Source organism: Nannobrachium achirus (assembly GCF_963921795.1).
Source record: "Nannobrachium achirus genome assembly, chromosome: 24".
Taxonomy (NCBI): Eukaryota; Metazoa; Chordata; class Actinopteri; order Myctophiformes; family Myctophidae; genus Nannobrachium; species Nannobrachium achirus.
Genome location: NC_137831.1, coordinates 39296430 through 39320168, shown reverse-complemented (window position 1 = coordinate 39320168; position 23739 = coordinate 39296430). Strand labels below are relative to the sequence as shown.

At 43.9% G+C, this 23739-nt stretch overlaps 1 protein-coding gene across 1 annotated transcript in view; it reads right to left on the bottom strand.

Annotated features, from left to right (window-relative positions):
- The window catches only part of LOC308280057 (E3 ubiquitin-protein ligase HECW2-like), an 84461-nt gene that overhangs the window by 12019 nt on the left and 48703 nt on the right, over nt 1-23739 (bottom strand). Inside the window, exons 16-28 of the mRNA XM_080720315.1 lie at nt 23349-23534; nt 23038-23190; nt 20802-20904; nt 19715-19811; nt 18860-18943; nt 15721-15830; nt 13657-13777; nt 12812-12925; nt 12346-12498; nt 5988-6086; nt 4752-4881; nt 3781-3927; nt 2253-2367 (exon numbers count right to left, since the gene is read on the bottom strand). Of these exons, the coding sequence (XP_080576441.1) occupies nt 2253-2367; nt 3781-3927; nt 4752-4881; nt 5988-6086; nt 12346-12498; nt 12812-12925; nt 13657-13777; nt 15721-15830; nt 18860-18943; nt 19715-19811; nt 20802-20904; nt 23038-23190; nt 23349-23534 (1612 nt within the window). The remainder of the gene's footprint in view (nt 1-2252; nt 2368-3780; nt 3928-4751; nt 4882-5987; nt 6087-12345; nt 12499-12811; nt 12926-13656; nt 13778-15720; nt 15831-18859; nt 18944-19714; nt 19812-20801; nt 20905-23037; nt 23191-23348; nt 23535-23739) is intronic.

Below are 23739 nucleotides of genomic sequence, written 5' to 3'. Positions count from 1 at the left end.
AGGCCTTAGGGTTTTTTTTCTCGTGCTAATCAGTCTAAAAGTGCAAAATTTTGCACAGATGTAGCTCAGGGCATGCTCTAATGATTTAGCTAGGGCGCCCGAGTCTGCGACATTCGGGGTCGCCACAGCGGCCAAATCAAGTTGGGCTCCCATCGACTTTAGTGATGAAAAGTGATGAGTCAGAGTTTTGTGGGTGCTGTGGTGACCCCGAAGGTCACCGACTCGGGCGCCCTAGCTAAATCATTAGAGCATGCCCTGAGCTACATCTGTGCAAAATTTTGCACTTTTAGACTGATTAGCACGAGAAAAAAAGGCCTAAGGCCTCCGACTAACATGAATACTCACCCATACGTGTATTGTTTTCTGAGGCCATTTCTAGCCCACGGAATGTTTTTTGTGCAAAACAAATGCCTGCAATGGATTCAGCATCATGACAAACCCCTAGTTAGACCCCTCAGATCCTCTTTAAATACCCAGAAAAAAAAAATCTTTTTCTGGGTATTTTCCTCCTGGGTGGATTTCTTGTGTTTCAGGCATTAAGGGGTTAATAATAAAAAATGCTCAATGGATATCACTGGTCATCACCTTGAATCCTTAAGAGGTGACCCCAAGCTACAAGAATCAGTTGAGAAAAAAACTTTTACAGGCGAATCCACGTTCACCCCCACGGCTCCCGGACTATTATGCCTTAACTTCTTTGCATTTTTTTTTTCTATTTTGAAAAACATTTTTAAATACCGTAAATCACCAATTAGTAGCCCGGGCGTTTATTTCGCAAAATGGGGTCGGACCCCGGGCGCTTAAAAGGGACCAGGCGGCTATTGGTAACAGGCTTTTATTTATTTTGGCACTGGCCAGCACTAGGCCATTATTTGGTAAATTTTTCTTTCTCAAACTATATAATAGTATTAATAATCAAAATGTTATAATAAATGTTATAATTATGATTATTTTTATTATTTTTATTGTTACCAACACCCAGAAAATAGCACATTTCGATCTATTAGACCAAACCTCATTTGAAAAATATCAAGAGTGTATGAAAGCCTTTTTAAAAAATATATATAGGTCTACTATACTATGGGAAACTTTCTCCAAAAGAATCAATTACCGCATGCCAGCAAAGACGGATCTAGAAGTCAACGAGTCAACGACCCAACGACCCAATTAGCGCAGAAGTCCTGCAGCTGTTGCTCTGACTGGACTCGCTGACATGACCACTGAACAGCTCCACTATCCTGACATTAAACCATTTTGGTATTGCATTATGATTAAGCCTTCTGCATTCCCCTTGAACCTCAAAATAATGGATTACTTCTTCAAAATGTGGACTGGATAACAAGAGGCAGCAACAGTAGGTAATGACTTATTCTGATCCAGCTGTTCTTTATTTGCCAGTCTTTCTCCATCACAACGCTTTGCCATTAAAGTAGGCCTACTCACGCAAACTTTGCATTGTAGCAACGTTTTAGACAGTAATGAATGATGGTCAGTGCGCAGAGAGCAGCAGACTCCTTTTTTCCTCTCTCTTTTTTTGGTGTCCTTTGGCAATCTGTTCGCCGACGCACAGACAGTGCGTCCTGCGCGTCATGGTAGCGCAGCACTGGGCTGGGCTGGGCACCATATACATTTGGCTTAGAAGTGTCTGTCCACAGGGCTGTGAGCTTGTAGATTTGCTGTTTTCAGCGCACTACCGTCGGCGTCATGCAACATATGACCCGTAGCGACGCACAGCGAGTGCGGTGCGTTGCAACGTGCTGTCACAGCACTGCTGTGAGCTTGTAGATTCGCTGTTTTCAGCGCACCACTGCCATGCAACATAAATGACCAGTTAAGTTGAATAAATAGCAAATAATACCAAACAACCAAACAAATAATAGCCCGGGCTCTTACATAAAACATAATAAGGATAATATTAATTGCAAATAACGGCCCAGGCGCTTATACAAACCGTGCGCTTATTTGAAACAGGCGTTTATTGCGCAAAATGGGGTCAGACCCCGGGCGGATATATGGGACCCGGCGGCAGTTTGCCACCGGGCGATTAATTGGGGATTTACGGTACTTCAAATGCTGATCTACATCTGCATGTTGTGAGCTTGCAGATCAGCTATTTGAAATATTTAAAAAAATATGTCTATATAGTAAAAAAAAAAGGCAAAGAAGTTAAGGCATAAGACCTGGATCATAATAGAGCCCAATGACTTAAACTAAATCAAAATTTGCTGTCAAAAACAACACTGCCTCCTTACCTCCTCTGTACTCTGTGTTGTTCCTCCAGTCGGTCAGGTCGATCTCGGCGGTGCCGGCAATCACCAGCTCCAACTCTCTGGCGTCAAACACAGACACCAGCCTGGCATCCACCACCTGGATAACAACCCCCCCATCCCATGTAGTTAGAACAGGTGTCTTCAACAGGGGGTCCGGGACCCCCGCGTTGTTCTGTTTTCATTCAAAACAGAACAATTCAACAGGTAAGTCTTATCAGGGTTCCCACGGTCATGAAATTCCTGGAAATATTTTGAAATTAGACAAATATTTTTCCAGTACTGGAAAAGTTTTGGAATTTATCAAGGGTCCTGGAAGGCCCTGGAAAAAATAGCTATGCATTGTCTTTGGTTATTGATTGTGTTAATACCTCTGAAATGACAAATTAAACATTGGCCAAATTGTCAAATATATAGAGGCAGAAATTGTGAAAATAGCAGATCTACATGCTCACAACGCCTTGCGTTGCGAGGCGTTGTGAGCATGTAGATCTGCTATTTTCACAATAGAACCATGTTATACAAAATTCCTCAACTCTTAGTGCTCGTCAGGGTGCCGGGTCCCCTGTTAAAATATGATTATTTTGGTGGTCACGGCCTGAAAAGGTTGGAGGAGGAGTAAGCGACCTGTTATTGAGCTGAATTATTGTTATATAGTCCTGGAAATTGGGTTAAATATTCTGGAAAAGTTTTGGAAATTAATTGGTAAAAATGTGTGGGAACCCTGTCTTATGGCTGGTAACTAACTGTATGTTACCGAGCGTCGCGTCAGCGTCAACGCTGGGAACGCTGGGAATGCTGGGAATGCTCCCTTTTTAATCAATGAAGGGTACTCCACTGCCGACGTCAACGTCGGACGCCAAATTCGCCCCGGTTCATTTTTTGACGCCGTCACAACGCTCCTGGTGGAGCCCTAGCCTTAAGCCCTTTGCACACAGGACAGTTGCGTTTTTTTCGTTTGCTGCATGAATAAAACGCATTGGATTTGGTGTGCAATGCCGTGCGGAATCGGCGCTGCGGATCCCCAAAAGGAGTCATAAAAGGAGTGATGAGTTTTTTACCGCATGCGACAAGACACACAAATCGAACTGGGTTCGATCGAGAAAAAAAACGCACGGCCGGCCCGCAGCCACTCGTCGCACGGCTAATTCGGATCCGGTGTGCATGAGGTCGTAGAGAATCGTTGTTTTCTTTTAAAAAAATGAAATTGTCCGTTTTATCCGTGCAGATAAACGCGCCTGTGTGCAAAGAGCTTTAGTAGGCCTAAAGTCTCCGGTTCAATCCCTGCAGTCCTTGAAGCAGACAGCTGCCTTCATTGTAATTCATGCTTCAAGTACGGACGGACGGACGGACGGACGGACAAAGAGACAGAAACACACACACACACACACACACACACACACACACACACACACACACACACACACACACACACACACACACACACACACACACACACACACACACACACACACACACACACACACACACACACACACACACACAGCCGTACCTCGTAGAAGCCTCTGACGAGGCTCTCCGTTTGCTGCACCACGCCCCTCTCTATCCTCCACTTCACCATGCGCTCGATGTATTCCTTCTTGTTCTTCTCGGAGACGGGGATGTTGGCGCCGCCGGGCTTCAGCTCCCTCTCCGTTATCTACAGAGAGAGGAGCAAATGCACACGTCAAAGGACACACTCAACTAAGCACCAGATTTCCAGGATCACGCACACTGCACTACAGCAGTACAGAAACGCAGTCATTTCACTGTGTTGCTGTACTGTTTCACTGTTGTATGGATCTACAATTAGGCATTAGAACAACAGATGACACTGCAATAAGGATGTTAATGATGAATTGCTTAACCATTAACCAAAAGCAATAATCAGTTAATACTATGAGTTAAACTACTATTTGCCAAATATTGATTTAAGTTACATATATATTTTTTCAGGAAGGGCTACAGTATCTGTCCATTTCATAAGATGTCTTTCTCCTCGTTTATACTGCTATTGCACATGTAAAAATGTCTTCTTTTTTATATTAACCACTTGAACCCTTGTGTCCATATTCTGAGAACTAAATAAATGGTTAAAGTGTGTGTGTGTGTGTGTGTGTGTGTGTGTGTGTGTGTGTGTGTGTGTGTGTGTGTGTGTGTGTGTGTGTGTGTCTCTCAGGTTTCGTTTCAGCAGATCTACAAGCTCAGAGCTTGTAGATCGGCTATTTTTGGCAAAGAGTTTTGGTGTAGAGGGGAAAAAGAACAGACTACGGTAATTACAGAGTGAAAGGTCAAGTGGTTAAATATCTGAAAACACAAATTCACACGAATCCAGAATACACTGATGATTGTGCTGTCAAACAATGAAACTATATGGAATCTATATGAACAGGTTGTGGGGGTCCCTGCTTCATCTCTCCCTCAACTAAGGGGTCCATGGCCTGAAAACGTTGAAGACCCCTGCTTTACGCTCTTGAGTCTCACCTGTCCGAAGACCTCTTCGTTGACGGTGAAGGTGAGGTCCAGCATGTCGTCGATGTCGTTGTCCTTCATCCACTGCAGGGACTGGTGGAACTCCTCGTCCAGGTACTCCAGGTCGCTCAGCTCACACAGACTAGAACGGCGGGACACCACAGTTTGTTTGGCTGTTCTTGTTTGAGTGTCTGTGTGCTTTATTAGGGCTCAGTTTAAGTTGACGATTAATTGTCAAACAAATAATTTAAATTAACAATTTAATTGTCGTTTTGGCGGTGAACATAACAATTTTTATTTCTGTTTGCATTTCAGGCTACGTAATAAAAATAATGTACAAACTAGATATGAGCTTAACTTAAATATACAAAGAAATTACTGAAAGAAATTACTGGCTTAAATGATCCAGTGACCAATCATTTTCCAAGTCACACAGGTTAACAACTCAAGCCCCACAACGCGCAATGTGCTGTGAGCTCGGCGATGTTCACTTTTTGTTGTTGCTGTTGAACATGTTGACGTGACCAAAACAAGGAAGGCAGATTGAAAGTGATTAAACAGCAAGGTGACAGGAGCTTGTAAAAAAACACGTCTCATATGGCAGAAATTCTGTCAGCAGTTCATTCTAGGTGACAGGTGCTGTCCTGGAGTAAATAAAATGTGGGGGACATCAAGGAGTTTCGGCACGGCAGCCAAGGCATTCAGAGACAGCGATCCGCCCTCAAGAGTTTCACACAATGGCTGTCAGGGACGTGCGGAGAATGTTAGAGAGGCAGGGGCTGAAATTTCTAAAAAGGGCCTTTTGGTGAAGAATAGCAGACCTCCATGCTCACAACGCGTCGCAGCGCGACGCGTTGTGAGCTTGGAGGTCTGCTATTTTCGGTGCTTGATACCACAATGAACTAAGCATAAGCAAGTGAATACCGGAGATGTGGCATCACAGGCATGGATTTATATACAGAGAGGGCAATTGTTTCAACATAAGATGCTACATTCAAGCTCAGGAGAGTTTGGACAAGGCAATTCTATTGAATGCTGCCTTCAGGTATGGCATGGAAAGAGGACATTTGCATTTCTTTCACCACAGACAGCAAAAACTGCATTCATTGTCTGGAGAGGCAACGAATGTACTGGGGCAGAATTCCATTGATGATAACGCACAGTATAAAAAAACTGGCATAATTGACGTCTCAAAATAAAAGGAGTGACTGTGTGTGTGTGTGTGTGTGTGTGTGTGTGTGTACATACATGCGCAGTAGGCCTTTGTAAAAGGGTCTAGTGAAGAAGGCGTCCAGAAGGTACTGGTGGATGAGAGCCAAGCCTAGAATACGACCGCTGAAACGAAACCTGAGACACACACACACACACACACACACACACACACACACACACACACACACACACACACACACACACACACACACACACACACACACACACACACACACACACACACACACACACACACACACACACACACACACACACACACACATATATTAACCATTTATTTATTAACCATTTATTTATGTCCACACAAAGGAAATGCATACAAGGACACAAATATTATAGGTGCAGTAGAGTTACACTTACAAAAATCATGGCATATGTCTTCATGATACAATAGCAAGTCACTTGGTACTCTACGGGTATGCCGATTGTAGCGGAGACGGCGCAATACATTGCCAGCCTTTTTGCCTCTTTTTTTAGGCATCCCAAGTTGTTGAAACCCTCTAACAACCAGTCTGTGGGTATGTCCTAGGCTGCCAAATATAAAAACAAATAGTCTGCACCTGTACCCCAGCTGTACCCCCCCCCCCCCCCCCTCCCCCACACACACACACACACACACACACACACACACGATTATGTATTTTTGACAGCTTGAATTACACAATATAATTTCTTTTGTGTGTGTATTTGAGAGAGAGAGACCCTTTGTGTGTGTGTGTGTGTGTGTGTGTGTGTTGTCAAATAACTTTTAGAATATAGAAACATTTATTTCCCCAAAAGTAGTCTGTGAGAGATAGCGTCATTGTTTCCCGAGGCCAGACATTTACTGCTTGTGCTGTTCTACAACCAGCACTGTTGTAGAACAGCTTTGGAGATAAGGTTTTGTATGTCATTATAGATGACACTTAGGTCAAAGGGATGGGCTTGTTACTCACATTGTTCATGTGTGTCTGTTCTTGTTTGTTATGTTGCATTGGGTATATAAGCTACACTACAGTATGAATAATTGTTGTTCTGGGAATCAGACAGAGTGTTCCCTTGTAACATGTACGTTTGGCTCCAGTATTCCAATACTTTTAAATCTCTCATACTTTATTAGGATCTGAGTTGTTGTCTCCGTGACATTATTGTGTCCTTATATTCAGTCGGCTTCCCACATAGAGATTGCTTTGACAGTGTGTGTGCGCAGTGGCGTCAGTTCAGAAAAAGCTATGGTATGCAAGACACTAGTCATGTTGCCATACCTTAGCAACAGGCATGATACATATATTTTAAGAAGTACATTTTATTTTTTCCCCCGTTTATGGTTTCTTGGGCTGGATATGGCAGCCTGGAAAGGTTGTTCAAGTGCAGCTAAACTTGACATGTTAGTAAACGCGCCAATAATTAACAATAATGCATTGCACCTGTGCAGCTGACCTGCGGAACCTGGATATATAACATTGTGTCAAGCTGAGGAGAATACAAGAGTGGAGAATATAATTATAATACCTTGTTAAAGTGACCATTTTGTAAAATGTTGTATTTGTAGTTATTTTACTGTAATTTAACAACACTAGAAGCTGGGCCGCCCTTCGGGCGGCCCAGCGTCTAGTCGGCGACCTGGCCAACTCGGAACAACGTAAATAGGGAATGAATGCCCCGCCCTTTAATGCAAACCCCATTATACCTGTTGTCATAGGACCCGTTTTGACCATCTGTTTGCCTGTGTCCATTTATGCCCATATATGGAGATATCTGTTATCTGTCTGTCTGTCAGCGTCCATTTTATGTCCATATATGGAGATCACTGCAGATATAGTTCTGGGTCCATTTTATGCCCATATATGCCCATATATGGAGATATCTGTCTATTTGCGTCCATTTCACGCCCATATATGGAGATCTCTGAATCTGTCTGTCTGTGTCCCTTTATGCCCGTATATGGAGATCTTTGTGATTCTGCGTAAATTTTATGCCCATATATGCCATTTGCGTCCATTTTATGCCCATTTATGGAGATCTCTGTATCCGTCTGTCTGTGTGTCTGTCTGTGTCCCTTTATGCCGTATGAGATCTCTGAATCTGTCTGTCTGTGTCCCTTTATCCATTTTATGCCCATATATGGGGGCATTCATTTTATGCCCATATATGGAGAACGCGCGTGCCCGTGGGACGAACGGTTCTCATATGGGGGCATTCATTTTATGCCCATATATGGAGAACGCGCGTGCCCGTGGGACGAACGGTTCTCGAGATACGCGGATTACCTACATACATACACACTCACAGAGATTTTTTGTTGACTCATGTGGCGTACGTCTGCCCATATATGCCCATATATGGAGATATCTGTCTATTTGCGTCCATTTCACGCCCATATATGGAGATCTCTGAATCTGTCTGTCTGTGTCCCTTTATCCATTTTATGCCCATATATGGGGGCATTCATTTTATGCCCATATATGGAGAACGCGCGTGCCCGTGGGACGGAACGCGCGTGCCCGTGGGACGAACGGTTCTCGGAGATCTCTGAATCTGTCTGTCTGTGTCCCTTTATCCATTTTATGCCCATATATGGGGGCATTCATTTTATGCCCATATATGGAGAACGCGCGTGCCCGTGGGACGGAACGCGCGTGCCCGTGGGACGAACGGTTCTCATATGGGGGCATTCATTTTATGCCCATATGGAGAACGCGCGTGCCCGTGGGACGAACGGTTCTCGAGATACGTGGATTACCTACATACATACACACTCACAGAGATTTTTTGTTGACTCATGTGGCGTACGTGATGTCAGAGCCTTTTATGAAGTGATGTCACAATGAGTCGGAGCTTTCGCCGATTTCCTCAGAAACAGCCTGATGTCAACAATCAACCCCGCATAAGGAGATTCCGAACGTTTCGCGCCGGTTTGGGAAAACCGCGCGTCGGGTCGGGTCGAGACCCGGCACTGCACTCCGTGCCGTGGCCATATATGGGGGCATTCATTTTATGCCCATATATGGAGAACGCGCGTGCCCGTGGGACGGAACGCGCGTGCCCGTGGGACGAACGGTTCTCGGAGATCTCTGAATCTGTCTGTCTGTGTCCCTTTATCCATTTTATGCCCATATATGGGGGCATTCATTTTATGCCCATATATGGAGAACGCGCGTGCCCGTGGGACGGAACGCGCGTGCCCGTGGGACGAACGGTTCTCATATGGGGGCATTCATTTTATGCCCATATGGAGAACGCGCGTGCCCGTGGGACGAACGGTTCTCGAGATACGTGGATTACCTAGTACATACATACACACTCACAGAGATTTTTTGTTGACTCATGTGGCGTACGTGATGTCAGAGCCTTTTATGAAGTGATGTCACAATGAGTCAGAGCTTTCGCCGATTTCCTCAGAAACAGCCTGATGTCAACAATCAACCCCGCATAAGGAGATTCCGAACGCTTCGCGCCGGTTTGGGAAAACCGCGCGTCGGGTCGATATGGAGATCTTTGTGATTCTGCGTAAATTTTATGCTCATATATGCCATTTGCGTCCATTTTATGCCCATTTATGGAGATCTCTGTATCCGTCTGTCTGTGTGTCTGTCTGTGTCCCTTTATGCCCGTATATGGAGATCTTTGTCATTCTGCGTAAATTTTATGCCCATATATGCCATTTGCGTCCATATAGTTCTGGGTCCATTTTATGCCCATATATGCCCATATATGGAGATATCTGTCTATTTGCGTCCATTTCACGCCCATATATGGAGATCTCTGAATCTGTCTGTCTGTGTCCCTTTATCCATTTTATGCCCATATATGGGGGCATTCATTTTATGCCCATATATGGAGAACGCGCGTGCCCGTGGGACGAACGGTTCTCATATGGGGGCATTCATTTTATGCCCATATATGGAGAACGCGCGTGCCCGTGGGACGAACGGTTCTCGAGATACGCGGATTACCTACATACATACACACTCACAGAGATTTTTTGTTGACTCATGTGGCGTACGCAGTGTTGTACCCGAACGCGTTCAAAGAACGATCGTTCATGAACACGCTCATATTTTGGGCGAACGTGAACTGAACGTAATTGTTTTCGCTTGATGAACGATATTGTCGAACGCGGTCATTCTGACGCCCGTGAACGACGTTCGTCGGCGTTCGTCGGCCGTTCATGCGGCGGTCCGCGCCTCCGCGGTCGTCTGTCCTCTGCTCCTCTCGTCTCTCTTTTCATTCACATGCTCTAATAGTAGGCACTGCACGCAGCGCTCCTCGTGAACGTTCCTCCATGCGGTGCTGTCTGCACTCTGCTGCTGCACTGTTAATCTCCTCCTCGTCTCGCAAGCCTGACTGACTATACTTTGTCCTATGTGTGTTGCACGGCGAAAATAGCTGATCTGCAAGCTCACAACGCGTCGCATCCACGAGACAACGTGAGCTTGTAGATCAGCTACTTTAACCAACGCGGAAACATGCTGTGCACGAGAAACGTCTGCCTTCTAGTGGGGTTCCTTGTACATGTAATTTTTTGTTTTTTTTCTAGTGGGGTTCCTTGTACATGTAATTTTTTGTTTTTTTTCTAGTGGGGTTCCTTGTACATGTACTTTTTTGTTTTTATTTCAAATCTGTGTTAAAGTTTCTTTCACTTCCAATTTGTAGATTATGGTCTATAGAACAATTTTGGTTAGAGTGTCAAGACAGTAGATTGAAGAAAAATATATTTTTTGCCCTATTTCCAAAATGACCAAAATCGGAATTGTGTTTTTTGAACAATGTCTTAGTTTTCCCACAACTGCTGTGTAATATATATATATTTGTATTGCTATATCAAGTCAATACTGTGTGGGGAATCAATTGGAGTCAAATATTTGTTTTGAATATTATAATATTTCACACAATGAGACAATAACATGGTTATTACATTCAGCCCTTCACAATAAGGGTGCAGGAAGACTGGGAACTAGGCAGTGGGCACATAAATATTGTGGGCACCTCAATGTTAAGTTGGATGAAATTATTGCTGTGTGGTTCTATATGGGCTGAGTCAATAATTTTGACAAATAATAGCATGCAGCAACGTCTAAACATTTATATATATATAGACTTTTATATATATATATTTTCCTTTTTTTTTTCTTTTTTCTTTTTTTTTGAATAGCCAAAAGTATAAAAAAAAATATGGTTAAAAAAAGAACTAAAAAAGAACTACATAGTTCTTTTTTAGTTCTTTTTTTAACCATATTTTTTTTTTCATTTTGGGGAACCATGAACTTTAGTTCATAATGGGGAATTATGAACTAAAAATGAACTAGTTCATTTTAGAAGTTCTGAACTTGAACTTGAACTAGTTCGTTTTTAAAGTGAACTTTCCCAACACTGGGCGTACGCCCATATATGGAGATCTCTGAATCTGTCTGTCTGTGTCCCTTTATGCCCGTATATGGAGATCTTTGTGATTCTGCGTAAATTTTATGCCCATATATGCCATTTGCGTCCATTTTATGCCCATTTATGGAGATCTCTGTATCCGTCTGTCTGTGTGTCTGTCTGTGTCCCTTTATGCCCGTATATGGAGATCTTTGTGATTCTGCGTAAATTTTATGCCCATATATGCCATTTGCGTCCATATAGTTCTGGGTCCATTTTATGCCCATATATGCCCATATATGGAGATATCTGTCTATTTGCGTCCATTTCACGCCCATATATGGAGATCTCTGAATCTGTCTGTCTGTGTCCCTTTATCCATTTTATGCCCATATATGGGGGCATTCATTTTATGCCCATATATGGAGAACGCGCGTGCCCGTGGGACGAACGGTTCTCATATGGGGGCATTCATTTTATGCCCATATATGGAGAACGCGCGTGCCCGTGGGATGAACGGTTCTCGAGATACGCGGATTACCTACATACATACACACTCACAGAGATTTTTTGTTGACTCATGTGGCATACGTGATGTCAGAGCCTTTTATGAAGTGATGTCACAATGAGTCAGAGCTTTCGCCGATTTCCTCAGAAACAGCCTGATGTCAACAATCAACCCCGCATAAGGAGATTCCGAACGTTTCGCGCCGGTTCGGGAAAACCGCGCGTCGGGTCGGGTCGAGACCCGGCACTGCACTCCGTGCCGCGGCGGGGAACGCGCGTGCCGAATCTGAAGCCGGTGGGACGAACGGTTCTCGAGATACGCGGATTACAAACACACACACACACACGCAGAGACTTCTCGCATTTATAGATAGATAATAGCACAGATAGAGACATATGGATTTATATTTAAAAGTAACTTTTATTTTACCGCCTGGTCCCAGGGTATGGCAGCTGCATACCCCTGCCATACCCAATTGACGCCCCTGTGTGTGTCTATGTGTGCACGAGGCGCGTCTCTCACCATTCGTGGTGGTTGTCTACGAAGGCAGACATGGGGCTGATCTGGACCGTGTAGGTGTCGTTGGCAGAGTATTCAAAGAGACCATAATATGGGTTGAAAAGCTCCCTGGACACCAGGAAGAAGAACTCCCTGGACGGCCCGCTGTAGTCCAACCTGGAGAACACACAAACAATAAAGTAAGTAGGTGTCCTTGGGAACCAACGTTTCTTACTCCCTGCAGACCACAAGGACCCTGAGCCGGTGATGTCAAGTTTAAAGCAGCCATGTTGTAAAATGTAGTCTGCTTGGTGGAGAGAGGCCTTAAGACAAAGGCTCTACGTCCTCCCGGTGGGGGCTCCTCACTGGCAGGTGAGTCAGTAGGCTACAACAGCAGTGACAACACACTGAAATGGGCAGAAAGAGGGTAAACGGAAACATCATGACATGCTTCTCTCAGCTATAAACCCCTCCTCTTCACAATACTGACCCCTCCTCCCCTACGAAGCTGACGTAGAGCTTGCTGCGCTGCAGGTCCTTCCGGGAGTAGCACATGATCTGGTTGAAGGCGTCCTCCAGTAGGTGGTCCCGGCGGATGATCAACCTTCAGATACACACAAACATGGCACGCGTGAATGTAATGACATACTATCAATGTTGTTTTTGACAGCAAATTTTGATTTAGTTTTAGTCATAGCCTTTTGAATAAAATGTCATTTAGTTTTAGACATAATTTAGTCACCTGAAAGGTTTTAGTTTTAGTCTAATTTTAGTCGACTAAATATCATACGTTTTTAGGCGACTAAATCTACAGCTGATTTAGTCAACTGAAATGTATTTTGGCAGGCCTTGATGGCATCGCAATGACTGATTTTACACTTGGTTGCGTGCTGAAAATAGCAGATCTACAAGCTCGCAGCGCGACGCGCTGTGACCCTTGTAGATCGGCTATTTTCAGCACGCAACACCTGAGAGCAACCACACATAAAATGACTCTCTTCTCCACTAGTCCCTCCCCAACGTTTTAGTCTAGTTTTTATTTTGTTGACGAAATTGTCAATATATTTGGTCTTAGCTTTAGTCATGACAGCTTAGTTTTTATTTCGTTTTCGTCAGTGTAAAAAACGCAGTCAACAAACATTTTTCGTCATAGTTTTAGTCGACGAAATCAACACTGCATACTATACACACTGTACATAGGGTTAAAACATGTGTACATTGATTGACAGAAAATGTGCGCGCACGCACACACACGCGCGCACACACACACGCACACGCACACGCACACACACACACACACACACACACACACACACACACACACACGCTACCTACTTGAGCTTTCCTGGACCTTGGCCATATCCCTTGGTCTCCAGTTTCCTGAAGAAGTTGCGTAGCTTGGCCTCAAAGTCTCTCTTGTAGGGAGCTGGGGCTCTGGCGTTGGCTCTCTGGGTGCCTGGAGGCACACATCACATCATCACATAGAACCAGAATGGAACCGCACTGATAACTAGAAGCAGTGCTCTTCCGAGCACAGGTCTCCACCAGGCCACACAAATCGGCCTGTTATAGCGCCACCATTAGGGCCATTTGAAAACTTTGGGGCAGAGGTTCTGAACTGGCATCCAGGGAGTGTGTGTGCTCATTTTGGCAGCGACCGGGCCAACGGCGCCGGAGATTAGCTGTACACAAACTGGGAGGACGAATCGGCCTGTTATAGCGCCACCATGAGGGCCATTTGAAAAATTTGGGGCAGAGGTTCTGAATTGGCATCCAGGGAGTGTGTGTGCTCATTTTGGCAGCGAACGGGCCAACGGCGCCGGAGATTAGCTGTACACAAACTCAGGACGAATGGGCCTGTTATAGCGCCACCATGAGGGCCATTTGAAAAATTTAGGGCAGAGGTTCTAGATTGGCATCCAGGGAATGTGTGTGCTCACTTTGGCAGCGACCGGGCCAACGGCGACTGAGATTAGCTGCACACAAACTGCGAGGACACACACACACACGGACGGACACACGGACACACGGACGGACGGACGCACGGACGGACGGACGGAGGGGAAAACATACTCTCCCCTCAGCCTTCGGCTGGTGGAGACAACAATAGGATTAGTGACAGTCTTTATAGTAAGGTGGATATCTTAAAAAGTCCTGGAATAAATTCCTTACCAAAAACTTTCTTCACCAATGTGTTTGTAAAGGTGTCTAGTAAGTAGTAACACATCTCACAAAGACTGAAATTCAGTTTCCCTAGGAGAATCATTGACGGCTGCTGAAAGTTGGCGTCCCATTAAATTAACTATACACGATAAAACACACCAAAATAAATATGCTTTAAGTAGCATGTGAGGGGTCAAACTAGGCTTTTTTTTTCATGATTCTGAATCCATTGCAAGCCTTTGTTTTGCACGAAAAACATTCCTTGGGTTAAAGGCGGCTCCCACAAAACAGTGAAAAGTGACGACTCATCACTAAACCATAGTTTTGTCGGGCCGTTTTTGTCGGGCCAATACATCCCTGTGTGGCTGGTTCTACAGACAGGGATCTCCATGTATGGGCATAACAGGGTATGAAGTCAGATGTCATAGACATCATAGGAATTTCACATAACGAATAACTGAGTAAGCATGTTTGGGCTCTCACAGAATATCTCCATATACAGTACATGGATCTCCATATATGGGTACCAGGGGTCTCCATATATGGGTAACTGGTCCGATATACATCACTGGCCAGATGGCCTTTAGGGGCGAGGTCCCATGTCGCCCTGACATACTCTTATTGTATGCTTGTTCTTTTGTTTTGTGAATGAATGAGGTGTTGCAGGCAGTGGCGTCAGTTCAGAAAAAGCTAAGGTAAGGCAACATGACTGGTGTCTTGCACGCGCGCCTTTGTGCGCGTGCAAGACACCAGTCATGTTGCCTTACCTTAGCAACAGGCATGATACATTTATTTTAAGAAGTAGCCTACATTTTATTTTTTCCCCCGTTTCTACGGTTTCTTGGGCTGGATATAGTTGTTCAAGTGCATCTAAACTTGGCATGTTAGTAAACGTGCCACAATTAACAATAATGCATTGCACCTGTGCAGCTGACCTGCGGAACCTGGGAATATACCATTCTGTCAAGATGGGGAGAATACAAGTGTGGAGAATACAATTACAATACCTTGTTTAAGTGACCATTTTGTTAAATTCTGCATTTGTAGTTATTTTAGTGTAATTTAACCAGCACAGATAGGCAAAGAGACATTCATAGATTTATATTTAAAAGTAACTTTGTATTTCCCCCCCTGGACCCAGGGTAATGGCAGCTGCATACCCCTGCCATACCCAATTGACGCCCCTGGTTGCAGGTGACCAAACCAATGGCGAAGGGTAACTGACTGTCTCCTTACCCGGAGAGTTCTGCGGGGAGGAGACGGGAGACGCTCGTGGTGACTGGCAGTAGCTGGGGTGCAGCAAGGCATGCGGCGGCACATACGACATGACCTCATCTTCAAACAGGCTGCAAAAGGGGCGCGCACACACACACACACACACACACACACACACACACACACACACACACACACACACACACACACACACACACACACACACACACACACACACACACACACACACACACACACACACACACACACACAAACAGATGTTAACCCATTTAGGCCTAGAATTATTGAATGCTTTAACAAGTGAAAAATAGCAGATATACAAGCTCACAGCGCGGCACCGAGTGCCGCGCTGCGAGCTTGTAGATCTGCTATTTTTGAAAAGGTTGTGAAAAATGTGTGCAAATCTTTTTTTTGGTGTTACTCAAATTTTGCTTCTGGGTGGTCCCTGGAACTAGATATTTTGAGATGGGGGTCCGTGGCCAAATAAATATCAGTTTGGGGGTCCTTCACATGAAATGGTTTGAGAACCACTGACATAGTAATCTCTCAAGAACAGACTAACTGAGCTCCAGTAAAGTGAAAAGGTCAAGGACCTTTTCTTTGACGATGGCCAGCCAGATTGCTGACATAGAAACATAGGTTTTTCAAAAAACCTTAGAAGGATTCAAAAGACACTTATAGAATCGGGTCAAAATTCTAATTTTCACAATTTTTCAAAAATAGCAGATCTACAAGCTTGCAGCGCGGCACCGAGCTAGTATATCTGCAATTTTTCAATAGTTAAAGCATAAAATAATGATACACAATAATGTGTAACCGTAATGAATGGGTAAGACATGAGGCTGATTCTACAAATGCCTTCAAATGCCTTCACAACATCAGCATAGTCAATGATGGGGAGTAAAACTTGAGAGATAATCCTTTTTCTAACTTCAAATGAAAAGCAATTAATTGAACGGTAGAGTGAGCTCAGGCAACCATACGTTTTCTTGATAATATAGTCGATGTGTGGTTTGAAGGTGAGTTCTGGATCAAGCCAAAGTCCAAGATATTTAAATGAGTCTACTTTCTCAAGATAGGAGCCATTTGAGAAATTAATGCTAACACCCAGAGAGCTTGCTTGACTATTTCTTGAGCCAAACACCATACTGCAAGACTTCCCCATATTCAACAGAAGTTTGTTGTTAAGGAGCCATCTTTGAACTCTGTTAAAGTCAGACTGTAATGATGATTGAATTTGTAATAAATTAGAGCTAGAATAGTAGATTACAGTGTCGTCGGCATATAGTTGGATTTTGCTGTGTAGGCAGGTGTCCGGTAAATCATTAATAAAAATGGAAAAAAGGAGTGGACCCAAGGTGGAGCCTTGGGGGACACCTTTCTCAACAATCCCGTAGTCAGACTGAGTATCTTGAAGGACGCTGTGAGCTAGTATATCTGCAATTTTTCAATAGTTAAAGCATAAAATAATGATACACAATAATGTGTAACCGTAATGAATGGGTAAGACATGAGGCTGATTCTACAAATGCCTTCTAAATCTAAAACAAACACATATTTTTTTTGTAATGTGGAGATCCCTGATGCCATCAATATTAATAAGCCCATAGCTTACTTGGAATGCCCATATATGGACATATTGTGTGAGTCCCATGTGGTCTATGGGGCTTTTAAGCCGTGACATCATTTTGTAGTCAGATCTCCAAGCAGATTTATTATCAATATCTGTCCCTCGCTATTTCAACAGATCCGAGACAAAAATAACGACTGCAGTAGTTTGAATAATTCTACCACTTTCCTTTCAACAACAAAGAGAAGAAAACATTGTAAATAGTAAAAATAGTAAAAAGATTCACGGGCGCTGGGGCCTTTTGGCCCCAAAAGTTCTCCTCTGCTTACAAAATGATGTCAGACTTAACAGCCCCATAACATAAAACATCTATGATGTCAAGACGTCAGTCATATCCATATTTGGGAAACCATTTTGTCCACCTTACACAACCAACCGCAACTCGAATGACACTTGCAAATGAATTCCGTCCTGCACGACTTCACCCTTTAGGGCGAGGTTGCTTGTCGCCCTTAGGGGTCTTACTGGTTCTCTATCAGTTACACACCTTATGAAGCCATGCATTCATGTTGCAGGGGCAACCACACAAACATCTCCATGAATTCAAGGCTTCATGGGGTGAGTAAATGATAGAAAATGAGTAATTATGGTGGGTGAACTACTCCTTTGAGGGCGGATTCACACTGCAGTCCGATTGATTCATGTGCCTCCCGGGGGCGCTGTTGACTATGGGGCTTTGGGAGATTATAGACGTCATGTCACAGAAGAAGACTCACTTGCCAGAGTTTAGACCGTCTTTTGACCGTCTTTCAAACATCACAATGTTAACTGTTCTGCTGCCGTTGACAATCCTCACCGTCATTGAAAGGGTTAAAACCATGGTGCCGTTGACGGTGAGGACTGTCAATCTTACTGTATTTACTGTAAAAGTATAATTACTTACAGTACACCGCTCCGCTCCCGCCCGCATCGGTAATGTCCGCGATTTGTTTACAACGCACGTTGTGCATGCACGCGAAGTGAAGGTCCGCCATAGTAAATCCATTGAGAGGCCCATAAAGAGACTTCATTTATTCAAAAAGAGACATTTTGAGCCAAAGAGTGGGCTGATTCCTGTACAAAATTCACTCGGCTGGGCGCAGACATGTTTCTCTTCTGGACCCACACTGTCATGTGACTAGATGACGTAATCGTTGCCGTCAAGTGATAATCCAAAAACACAACAACAACACCCTTCCGGCCCTTCAAAATAATAGCGGCGGCCTACGGAGGAAACGGCGCGGCACCAAGCAAACTTCAGATTAAAAGGCAGTAATTGTGTTAATGTTTCATTCATTCCAAATGCCATTAAGGCATTGAATGATGTCATGTCTCGTTGATCTGCCTGTTTTTTCACCTTATATGCCACTGTTGTCCTTCTTGTTGCCTTAAGATGGTTTGTGTGTAAGTGTTTGTTGCTGTTTTATCTGTCTTTTTAATGTTGTCTAAATGTATATGAGACAAAAGACACATTTCCACACTGTGGACAATTAACTAACTAACTAACTAACAAACATAAGAAAGCTTCACCTGAGCAGCATGACGAGGTCGGCGTCACCCGACAATCTGGCCAATCCCGACGCTCCGTCCGTACGGATCAGCTGCACCTTCTCCCTGTTGTCATGGCAATGCAAGAACCCGTTACTATGTACAGTATGCCACAAGTCTTAGCACATCATTTAGAAGGCATCGAAACAAATACGACAAATTAGTGTGTGCGTGTTGCGCGGGCCAAAGTCTCCACACAAGGATAGTAGATCGAAAAGAAAAGAAAAGAAAAGAAAAGAAAAGAAAATGGGGGCAAAAAAGTGAGGAACCTTTTCTGGCTTCCACGCTGAGGAAGGCTTGACGCCGCAGCGCATCTGGGTAAGGCTGTGCCTTATTATTTATTTAAAAATACCAGAAGGAATGTATTATTATTTTTAACTTTTTCTGGTCCCCAGAAAGGAAAGGGACATTTACTGTATAAGCTCAAGCAAGAGTAAAGTTTAGAGTGTAAGTCTGTGTGTGTGTGTGTGTGTGTGTGTGTGTGTGTGTGTGTGTGTGTGTGTGTGTGTGTGTGTGTGTGTGTGAGTTCGTCTAGCTATACTTATGGGGACTAAACGCATGTTCACACAGTCACCTGCAGAGGACCTCTGACAGTGTGGGGACAAAATAGTAGGTCCCCACAACGTTTAGGGTTAGGGTAAGGCAACAGGACTTGCATAAAAATGAATGGAAGTCTATGTAATGTTCCCACAAGTGATGTAAATTTATATAGAGTGTGTGTGTGTGTGTGTGTGTGCGTGTGTGCGTGTGTGCGTGCGTGCGTGCGTGCGTGCGTGCGTGCGTGCGTGCGTGCGTGCGTGCGTGCGTGCGTGCACATGCATGCATGTGTTTGTCAACCTGAGTGAGTAATTCCGGCTGAAGTCCGGCTGTCTCTCCTGCAAGATCTCATAGATGTTGGGCTGACGAAGGAACGCCACGATCTTCTCGTTGTACGCTAGAAGAGGATGTGACAGTCAGCGTCTTTCATGGGTGTCTAGGGCTGTCACAATTATTACATAATCATCGTCTAATCGCAAATATTTGACATAATCGCCATTATTTTTCATAATCGTCATTATCGTTTCCGTGTTGAAAAAATGTTTTTTTTTAAGTAAATAATTGTGGAAATAGCCGTCGATCTACAAGCTCACAGCGCGTCGCATCGCGAATGTTCTTTTTTTAAGTATAAAGTTGTCAAATATGTCAGTAATTTCTTTGTATATTTAGGTTATGTGTCATATCTACCATATGCAACTTCAAAGCCTAAAAGCCAAACAGAAATGTAATTGTCAAGATCGTTAATCGCAATTATTTGAGTGACAATTAATCATCAAGTAAAATGTCATAATTGTGACAGCCCTATGAGTGTCCACAGGAAAAAACCACACCTAAAAGGTTACTAGAGGAACAATTCAATCTAATAAGAAAGGCCATTGCACCGAAATCAGCACCGGGTGTGTGCTCAGTGTAGTGAGTGCCTGAACCTAACCCTAATCCTAACCTCAGTAAAACTATGCCTAACCCTAACCCTAACCTTAACCTCAGTAAAACTATGCCTAAACCTAACCATAACCCCTAACCCTAACCACACCCGGTGCGCATTTACGAACGCACCCTTTGATACACTCTGACTGAATCACCAGCAGAAAACACTCTCCCGAAATCAGTAAGGCAGTGTTTCTCAAACTTTTAAATTTCATGCATGCTGAAAATAGCAGATCTACAAGCTCATAACGCTTTGTGTGGCAACGCGTTGTGAGCTTGTAGATCGGCTATTTTCAGCATGCACCCAAAGGTAAAATCTGTCATTTCGATCCCATCAAGACTTGACGGCTAAAACTTGACGAAAACTTTTCAGATGACAAAAGAATATGACTAAAACTACATTTTATTCAAAAGACCATGACTAAACCTAATCAAAGTTAACACTGGTGTACTGACGTACCCACTGGCATGATGTCTTGGTACTGCCCCCTGGAGGCGGAGTTGAAGGTGCTGGAGGGCCGCGGGAGGACAGGGGGCCCGGCGTGACGAGCCTCCTCACCCACCTGGGGGGAGAGAGGGAGAGAGGATGTTATATGTAAGGGATAATGAATGTCTCCGCGGTGAATGACGATATATAACAGACCGACGGCCTGATAACTCCCCGAGGTGCCAGCCGAGGGGAGTTATCAGGCCGAAGGGATGTTATATATCGTCATTCACCAAGGAGCCATTCATTATCCCGCTTATTACCCGGCTACTAAATAAAATTAATCATTTGACTCAAAACTAAAAACAAAACAAAGTATTTCCTTGTTTACAGACGGCTGGAAGTGTTCCACAAGTGTTGCGCTGGGCGTCCCCCTAGCGCGACACGGTCGCCTTGGAAAACAAGGAAGTGCTGATTAGATAGAATCCATTTTCTGATACTACGTTGTCTATTTCTCGCTTAAAGTATTTTTAAAAACATTCTTGAGAGCAACGTTTAGTTGTAAATGTCCCTGTGTGTCGGTTTACATGGCTGACATGTTACATGCTACAGCACAAGTTTCATGCAGTGCAGCTTGACTGCAGCAGGTGCTCTGAGTCTTTGATTAGGCAGCGGTCTGTTATAGAGCGGAGCGGTCTGTTATCGGGGAATATCAGACCTCTGATTTCAGCGATTGACCAATCAGAATCAAGCATTCAAACAAGCCGGGTAATAAGCAGAATGGAAACACAGCACTTCCGGAAAGTTATCCATATACATGGATCTCCATATTTGAGTAACTGGTCCGATATATATCGGACCAGTTACCCTTTAGGCGAGGTACTATACTGTGTCTATTAACTCTTTGAGTGCCCCCTTTTTCACCACTAGAGGGCCCCAATGACCAGAGAATTCTACTTAGACAGTGCTGGTATATGCACAAGCCCTGCAGCCATGACATGCCTGAACACTTTCCTTTGTGCATGTACAGGAAGAGGATGAAGTTAGCTTGAAGTTAGCTATTGGCTACCAAGCATTTTAGAAGATCTATTTTCTGCAATTTAGCCACGATTAAACCTTGCACACCTCATGCATGGGAAAAAAACAGAGAAGAATGAGCTCTAAAAAATCCAATGCAATCCTGGATTGCATTGGAGTGGATTTGTGCAGTTTGTTCACAGCTTTCAAACAAAAAAATCCGATTGGAAATCCGTTCAGGCATTCTTGAGATAATAGCCATTATGTTTTACATGTTATGTAAACAAAAATGGCTGCCCTGTATGTTAGATGGGGTTGTATGGGGGTGGAACATGCAAAATCGCGATTGAAATCATGTTCACCAGATTTGATGGGGTCCAAAAAAAAAATTCAAATTTTTTTTTTCCCAAAAAATATATATATATATATTTTTTTTAAAGCCGAACTAGTTCGGGATCGGCACTCTGCGATACGATAATAAAGCCGAACTAGTTCGGGATTGGCACTCAATGAGTTAAGGCTGCCAAATTAATATTCGAATTTCATATATTCGTCGAATATGGAAAAAATATGAAAATTCGAATATGAAAATGTATATTCGAATTATTATTGTTTATTTATTTTCCTTTTTCTTTTTTCTTTTTTGAGGTGGGCTAGTGAAAGTTTCGGGAATGGTGAGTGGGATATGAAATGTAAGCTTACCATAATCACAGTAATCCTTCATTTTCAATCATATTCAAGGCCAAATTAAGGACTTTTGGAGAGAAATGAGACAGACTCCAGTCACTTTCAGAGCACTGCAGAGGGAAGGTGTGTGTGTGTCCAGCTCAGCTGATGCCATTTAGTAGTTGATGGCCACTTAATGCATCAAAGGAAGGCAATTATGTCTCTACACTGTAAATTGGCTGCTGTTTTCAAGCAGACTGGTTGGTTCTTAACTTTTGTTTAAACTTTAACTTAAGTGCATTTTCTCCTTGTGTGACTCAACACAGGATTTAAGAAACCCAGGGCTATTATACTATTATATTATACTACTATTGTCCCTGTAAAAAAAAGAAAAAAAAAAAAAGAAAAAATGTTTTTTTTTTTTGTTGTTTTTTTTTATAAAAAAATAATAATATTAATATTCGAATATATTCGATATTCGGGCCAATTTCTAAGACCAATATTCGAATTTCATTTCTGAGGAATATTGGCAGCCCTAGTGTCTATGCCTGGGTTTGTGAGTACGTGCTGTGCGTGTGTTCCTCACCAGTCGTCGTGGGCTGACCTCGCCGGCGCTGTGGCTGCGCTGGCGGGTCAGGTGCTGCCGGTGGGCCAGGAGGATGGCGGGACGCGTGCTCTGCACGGGGAGCCGGGGGTCGATGAAGGTGGTGGCGCGGCAGTTGTGGTCCACGAAGAATGGCTGCGAGGAGACGGGACGACGTACACACACACAAATACAATTTAGGTAAGCATTTTAACGGACACTCTTAAAGCACAAAATAATTGAAGCGAATCCTTGTACCCAGGACCCAGAATTTGGTGCAACACCCCTGCACACACAGAGAGATGTTGTCCAACCTTGCCCATGTGGTCGTGCTTCATCTCCCAGCCGCGCGGCAGCTCCAGCTGTTTGTTGGCGAACATGTTGAGGAAGCTGACGAGGTCTCGGTTGTGCTGGTAGCGCTCGAAGTGGTGAGCGTCGCGGCGCACTTTACTGATCATGTGCTTCAGACATGTGTTGGCGGTGAACATACGGTAGGCACTCTGCAAGGAGAGGAGAGGACACATTTGAACAGCACAATTTAACACACAATTTAACATTTTAACTCTTTTACTGCTTCGGACGTTCCCGTTCGCCCCAATTTTGACGGCGGCGCGTTGCCAATACGACGCTCGTTCTTTTACCTTGTCTGATGACTGTAAGCTGATGAGGGGTCGCGCGGGTGTGTACAGTGAAAACATCTCCCGT